Source organism: Corvus brachyrhynchos, unplaced genomic scaffold (assembly GCF_000691975.1).
Source record: "Corvus brachyrhynchos isolate BGI_N302 unplaced genomic scaffold, ASM69197v1 scaffold47, whole genome shotgun sequence".
Classification (NCBI taxonomy): Eukaryota; Metazoa; Chordata; class Aves; order Passeriformes; family Corvidae; genus Corvus; species Corvus brachyrhynchos.
In genome coordinates this window covers 216146-223605 of record NW_008239292.1, presented here as the reverse complement: position 1 = coordinate 223605, position 7460 = coordinate 216146, and the positions used below count along the sequence as shown (strand labels likewise).

The 7460-nt window shown below is 47.8% G+C and overlaps 1 protein-coding gene across 1 annotated transcript in view; it reads right to left on the bottom strand.

The window, feature by feature from the left end:
- Nucleotides 1-7460, bottom strand: part of TANC2 (tetratricopeptide repeat, ankyrin repeat and coiled-coil containing 2) — a 164910-nt gene that overhangs the window by 6241 nt on the left and 151209 nt on the right. Inside the window, exons 22-26 of the mRNA XM_017740549.1 lie at nucleotides 6181-6356; nucleotides 5659-5791; nucleotides 4100-4191; nucleotides 2460-2606; nucleotides 469-569 (exon numbers count right to left, since the gene is read on the bottom strand). Of these exons, the coding sequence (XP_017596038.1) occupies nucleotides 469-569; nucleotides 2460-2606; nucleotides 4100-4191; nucleotides 5659-5791; nucleotides 6181-6356 (649 nt within the window). The remainder of the gene's footprint in view (nucleotides 1-468; nucleotides 570-2459; nucleotides 2607-4099; nucleotides 4192-5658; nucleotides 5792-6180; nucleotides 6357-7460) is intronic.

Genomic DNA, 7460 nt, shown 5'->3' with positions numbered 1-7460 from the left:
CCTGCAGCCACTGCCCAGCTAGTCAGCAGCATCTGCTGGGCAGAAAGGGCTGCAGGACAGAGATGCACAGATTTTAAGGCTAGAGGAGACCACTGTGATGAATGAGTCTGCCCTCTTGCACAACACCGGCCATAACCCATATTCTGCTTTGAGTCCAAGTTGTGGTCAAACTAAAGTGTACTTTGAAACAAAGAACATCCCACTTTGGTGTCCAGGTCTCCGGTGTTGTAAGATGTCCAGACAAAGTTCCACTACGACAAAACTCCCAAAACATTTGGATTCAGAAATCACCAAATGAGGGAGGGCATTACTTTGGCGTTCAGGAAGTTTGTGATCTCACTAATGAACGTTCCTTGGCCATTTCTTCCCATGGGGGCACTGCCTGGCTTTGCAGGGTGGGTGCCCACAGCTGATGTGCCAGGCTCACACAGACTGGCCCCTCACACCCGTCTCTCTCTCCCTCCTCACCTGCTGCTGCGTTTGGCCCTTGCTCTTGCATAGTAAGCTTCGTAAGATTTCGGTTTCAGCTCCAGTGCTTTAGTGGCAAATTCCTCCGCCATTCCAAAATCCTGCCATTTGAATAGGTGTGCAGGTAAGTTAACTGAATAAATTTAGAAACAAAAATACATACAGCATGGGAAGAAAACAAACTTAGTATGGACTTTTTTTTTCATATTGCATAGAAAACTCAATGGCATTGGAATGTTTCACATGGATTCAACATCATTTACAGACAGGGAGCTATGATGGCATTTCCAAAGACTCAAGCGTGGTTAACGCAAGTTGCTGTCATCACCCACTGAGGCCAGCAAGCCTCATTTTGTCCCCAACAAGTGCATGTAAATCCCTCTCCAACAACCTACAGTCTTGAGGAAACATCTGGTCTTGCAGAGGCTGGAATGTTATCTCACGAATGATTTTTTTCCATAGTTGAAAGCAATAGGAAACCTTTCCCATGCCCTTCTGCTTCCCTGAACGCACTGACATTCTTCGAGGGGCTCAAGAAAACTGCCTGTGAAGGGCAGGGCTGCATTAGCTACAAACACGACTTGCCTGGCAAAGGTCTCCTATCAGTCCCACTGTTCCTCACTTCTCCACAACAGCTCACCTGGGAGGAGTTTGGGAGCAGGCAGAGGGGACTGCTCTGGCTGCTTTCCAGGGGCAGTGCTGTGAGACCAGACTATCAGCTCTGGTACAGACCCTGTCACCACCCTCCTTGTCCTGAACGCTACACATCCCACTAAGCTCAGCTGAAGCTCAGCACTTGTGAAGGAGAACTCCTCCTGGTGGGGAGGATTCCATCTCACATCCAAACACTGCTTTGGACTGCTGCACTGGGCTATGACCTGAGCAGCTCTGGGAGAAAGGACTGAATAGAGCTGCTCCTGATTTGTTCAAAAACTTGTGAAGCCAACTCTTGCTATGGGCATGCCCCGCCTGGGGAAGCTTTTATACTTCTGTTTGACCTGCAGTAGCAGTTACTGAGGAGTTATTGTCCAACAGAGTGAATTGGGAATGCAGTCATGAGACAGGTACCTTTATGGCCTCATCTATAGGTGCAAAAACTGCAGGAGCAATTGCAACCCTCTGAATTTTTCCTCACAAAACCTGGCATTCCCCAGCTAATGATAAACCAAAAATCTTGTCCTCAAAGCACAGGACAAGAGCTGGAGTTGCTTAGCTGAAAATTGGCTGGTTTAAAGAGAAGGTTCACACTTTTTCTCCAAACTGTGTTTGTTCACCAGCATTAAGATTTTACTCCCATTGTTTTCCATCTTTCTTCCTCACAGAAAAAGAAACGGTGTCCCAAAAGCTCCTTCTCCTCCAGTGTAACCTTTGCTGGCTCATGACTTTGGCAATGTCGCTTTTTGAGTTTATGGGGACTTTAATTTGTGGAGGTGAAAGCCCCTGCATGCCGAGCCAGGGAAGGTGGCATTTGTGTGCTGGCAAAACAGGCACCTGCACGAGCTGGTTGCTGGATGCTGCCAGATGGGAGTGGGGAGAGTGACAGGGATCTGGAAGTTCTGGGATGAGAAGGAGTCTTGTGGGGGTGTTTCTGGATGAGTCACTGCCCTGGGGAAGTGCTAACCCCCTAAGCATATGTTCCTTCATTTGAAATTTATTAGTATTCAAAGGAGCACCTCTCCTGGCTCCTCCTCACTGCTGCCCCAGAAATCTGGAAAATGCCTCCACCCCCATGTGATGATGTGAACATCATCATCAAAAGGGAGTAATAAAAAATTCAAAGAGCTATAAACATAGTAATGAATTTTTAATCAACTGAAATGCATATTAAATCATTACTGCTTTGGAATTACAAAATGTCAGTGCTCTGTGAAGGACAACCAGGTTACAGGAGAGGTCTGAGAAGCCACAGCATGATTAGGGGTGGACGCGTCTCTGCAGAGGCACAAAGCTGTCGGGCTGTGCTCAAGGCCATGAAAAGAGGGGACACTTACGTTCATTTTCCTTCGACACCGGGAGAGGTTGAGAAGCAGCGACACCTTCAGCTCTCGGAAGGTTTTCAGGTCTTCTCCAAACCCTTCTCTGGGGAATTTTTTCAGAGCATACTGGTAGCGCTGGGCAGCCTCTTTCACTTTACCTTTCTATTAGAAACAAAACACGTCAAAACTCATCCTTGGGTTGAGTTTACTTCCCTGCAGAGAACTCACTCACCAGCCCCACCAATGTTTTAGGTGGCTAAGGAAGTGCAACTTCACTATTTAGCTCTTTCCTAGAAAGGAAAGGCAGAACATTTGATTAAGGGAACATCTGAGCTGGAAAGGCAGATGCCTTGCACAAGTTGAGATCTCCCACTTCATACAGAGCTGTCACACTACAGCAGGAAACATGGAGAAATAGTGTTAACTCGATACAACTCCATCTGGCTCCTGGCTGGATGGTCTTTTGAGCTGGGTGATCAGTTACCCATTCCTGGAAAACACCCTCCACCCAAAGCTTAATACACATCCAGGAGCATAAGGAACACAAACTGCGGGACTTTGGGTGGAGCTCTGGGGCTCAGAGAAGCCTCTGCAATAGCAAAGATAAGTGTTATGGCACTGCCGTGGCTCTGAACTTGGACAAACAGGGTGAGACTCACCTCTCTGGACTTCAGATGTTTAAAAGTCTACATCTAAGTCTGTTAACTGGGTTCCATTTACAATTATTGGTATGCAACAACAGTCACCTTCAAAGGTGACTCATCTTTCCTATTTTGGGCAACTAATTTTGGGATGGGATGATGTGCACCCTGAACGGGGACAGCTGACAGCCAGGGTGAGAGAAAGAGGGCAGGATGGGATCTAGGACACACACAGCTCCTTGTGACCCAGACATAAATTTTGCAGCTACAAATAGAGAGTTTTAAAATCTTGTAGACTCAGGTTTCTCAGCTGTATCATGTATCTCTGGCAGATAACTCCAATTACAATGCCAGCTTTGCATATTTTCTGCTTCACCCTTAGAGCCTCACAGTGAATCATTGTTGTACTTGCACATTTTCTGTGTGTGTGCAAATCTCCAGGTTTTAAAGATCGGCTTAAAACAAACACACAACAAAAAAAGACTCCCTAACTGTAACAGTGGAATGTCTCCCACGGGCTAAAGGACATGACAAAGCCAGCTGTGTCCTGACAATCTGTTTTCATTGCAAAAAGTTTATTCCAGGAGTTTTTCTGGGATGTTCTATCCCGTTGCCTTGATCCCCAACAGTGAGCCTAGGTAATGACAAAGCTGCCAGACCTGATGCAATGGCAGCAGCAGCACTCCCAACAGACACTTGGGTCCTGCTGTTTTCAAAGAGGAAATGAAGTGCTGGCTCAAATTCAGAGCAACTTGGCTTTGCTTCAGCTTCATTACAGATTTGGGCAATCAATCCCCCCTTCTCCAACCCCACTAACCAAAACCACACGATTTGGAACACAAGGAACGCTGTGAGGGGGAGCTTTTACTTGCCATGGGTTAAGGCAGCAGCACTAGAATCACAGAGCCATTCAGGCTGGGGAGGACCAACCACTGACCTAACACAGCCAAAACCTGATACCAACTGATGCTGCAAGTTGCATCTGTTCCATGTCCCCAGACCCACCCATCTCACCTTATAAAACATGTCTCCTTCCTCCATCAGCTTGCTCAACAGGATGATCATGATGTCTGGTTTGGAGGTTGCCATTGCCCATGTTGCTGGACCTGTAGTGTACAGGATGCATGATGGGTAAAGAACTCATACAATGCAAGGGTGGTAGGAAGCTGGGTGGAAAAAAATACCCTGGGGTAGGAATTTCTGCTGGAGAGAACAACTTGGCAAGGTCAAAGGGCAGAGTGCTCCAAAGGATCGAGCTGACAATTCCTCTGGCACCTAAATTAACGTCATCCCCATTGCAGTGGTTTTCCTTTGCAGTCATTAAGGCTAATCCCAATGGTCTGGGAAAGGATGGAGCCATTTCCACAAGAGGGCAGTGCTGAATGTGGAACAGGCTGAGATGGGGGAAACAAACTGTATTTAAAGGAAAAATCAGAGTGGTTATATAAAAACATTTCTGAATTCAAATCTATGGAAGTGTACTAGGAAATCTGCAGTTTGACTGTTGATAGGTGGTTTGTGGTTAAGTGCTTTGTGATTTCCAGCTTCACAAGATGTGAAAGACTAGAGTAGAAAATCCATTCAGGCAGAAAAAAATGACAAAGGAAAGGTCGTGTCTAAGTGCTGCTGGTGCTGAAGGCATCGTTGGGCTGGGGACGCTCTGGCTCTGCACAGGGGCCACCCTGCAGAGCCAGCTCGTATCTCAAGGAGTAATACTGGGAGGGAAGGGGTGGCAAAAATTTGAGGACAACTCATTAGTGTGGGTGAGAATAAGTCAACAATATTCTATAAGTAGATTCAGTACGTTTTGGGGGAAGGAGGTTAGTTTTTGAGTTCAAGTTATTCTCTGCAACAGTCATTAAAAAAATTATTTGAAGGTGAGGTAAATTAAAAGATTAGAGGTGTTGGGGACGCATGCAGGCTAAATCAAACAGGAGAAAGCAAGGCTGACAAAGCTATCAGATCGAAGCTGATGCTGACAGCAATGAGATATACCTCGTGGGCGACTCGGTAACGTCTGACAACCTTCAAAGAAAGGAGAAAACAAAAAGTTGTAGGAGAGAGGGGGAAAAAAATGGATGAAGGTGAAAAAAAAAAGAAAGGAAAAAAGCAGCTGTGAGAGGCAGGCAGCGAGGAAGCCAATGCACCAGCAAAATCCCCTTTCACAGGAAAACGTAACGTGAGCAGCTGTGTGGTGCAGTGCAGGTACACTGAGGTCTGGAAGCATACACAGAGCAAGTGAACGCAGCAGCTCACAGCAAGGCATGGACAGAGTACACTTGGCAACTCAGACTAGTAAAGATAGAAAAAGCATTACCAGAGGAAAGACCTTGCCAAAGAAACAGTTGTTTATTGATTAACTTTTGCTAAGTAATAAGACAGGAAAGAAAATAAACTCCCCATTTTACTAAAGAGAACCAAGTAGTCCTGACTCGCCATCTGCTTTCAGAGTGCGAAGCAGCGGCTGGGACTGAGGCTGCCCCTGGGTTATACTTGTATTTTTTAAGATGCCAGCCCCACTGTTTGAGTCCTGCCTGAGCGCAGAGCCGATGGCAGTGCTCCCCTGTCCCTACCTATCTTTGCTCCTTTCTTCAGGAGGGTGACAACAACCGAGGTGTTGCGGCAGCCCACTGCTCTGTCGAGGGGCCGCATCCCACTGTAGTCAACGTGCTCGATCATGGCCCCATGGTCCACCAGGAACTGAACCTGCAATGAGAAGCCCAATAGTAGGTTTTGACTGGGTATGAGGAAGAAATCCTTCCCTGCAGTGGTGGAGAATCCCTGGCACAGGGTGCCCAGAAAAGTTGTGGCTGTCCCATCCATTGAAGTGTTCAAGGCCAGGCTGGACAGGGCTTGGAGCAACCTGGGATAGTGGAAGGTGTCCTTGCCCGTGGCACGGGGTGGAATGAGATGGTCCTTAAGTTCCCTTCCAACTCAAACTATTCTGGGATTCTCTGATCAGCTTCTATGGAAGCACCTTCCCATATGGAGGGCCAGGACTCCACGTGTTTATTGCTACGTCAAGCTGAACTGTATGATTTTATGGCTTTTACACCAACTGCCCATTTCCTCTGGGTGTATCACAGGCCACTCACCACCTCAGCATCGCCGTAGAACGCTGCCAGGTCCAGTGGCGTGCGGCCGTTCTTGTCCGCGTGGTCCGTGGCAGCTCCGCTCTCCACCAGGGAACGCACCACGGGCAGGTGGCCCTTCAGGCAGGCCCAGCTGAGGGATGTCAAGCCCTCTTTGTCCATCAGAGAAATAGAGGCACCTGAAAGAACAAGCAGCAGTTCACAGCTCTCCGTTGTTTAGCACCGTTTACCACAAACCCTCTGCTCAGCAAGGATGCTTGTTTTCAGAGAGCTCTGTACACAACTATTAATTCCTTTATTAACATTTCTCCCACCACAGATCCCACCCTCGTGGCAACTTCAAATACACTGATGGGAACTGTGGCAAACGAGTTGATTCACACCAAGCTGCAAACTTTTTCACGCCTACCTCTGCGAGCTTTCCTGGCAAACATCTGAGCAGCACAGTGGATCTGACTTCCCCCATCTGAGACATCATCTTTTTAACTGCTTTTTTTTTTTAATCCAGCCCCATTCCAGCCTGTGTGAGTCAGAGATGAAGACCATTTTGCTGTTTCAGCAGGTCACCATGGGAATTAAGTCAATTCAGCTCAGTTCTCCTAAAAAAGCACATATTTTCCCTTCTTCACTCCCCTCCCCTTTACCCAAAAGTACACCATTTCCAGCAGTATTTCTCCCTGAACTCTACCCAATATAAATACAACGTTGTGGGATACACTACTGCCAACTGCAAGCCAAGGAGGGGGGGACCTGATGTTTTCTTGGATGAGGAAATGGCGCTGCTATACCAGTGGGTCAGTATTGCTCCACACGGCATATGGATGCAGATATGAGAGCTGAACAGCAGCTTTAAGTGAACACTCCTCTTCATGGCGTGAAGACAACTCCTGTTGCCATGGCACAGCCAGGTCTCTGGCTCTGGAGTGTGCAGAGATGATCTGTATCAGCTCTGCTCCTCCGAGGAGCTGCAGCTGCCTGTGGGATGCTCCTGCCAGCAGCTGGGATGAATTGCTGCTGCAGTGCTTTTCTCCTGGAGGCAAACTCTAAACCTCCCGGCATGAGACTCCCTGCCTCTAGAATGTTCAGCAAGTGGGGGAGTGATGTGAATTTCCTGAACATTCCTGTTCATCCCAGCTGACATATCCCTGGCCGGCACAGGTTGCCCAGCTGAGAGCAGACTAAGAGGTCTCTCCGCTGGCACAAGCTGTTTGTGGAGGAGCACAGCACGGGGATGTTTGCTCCAGGTGTGTTCAGGAACCTCCGTCCAGAGCTCTCAACACAGC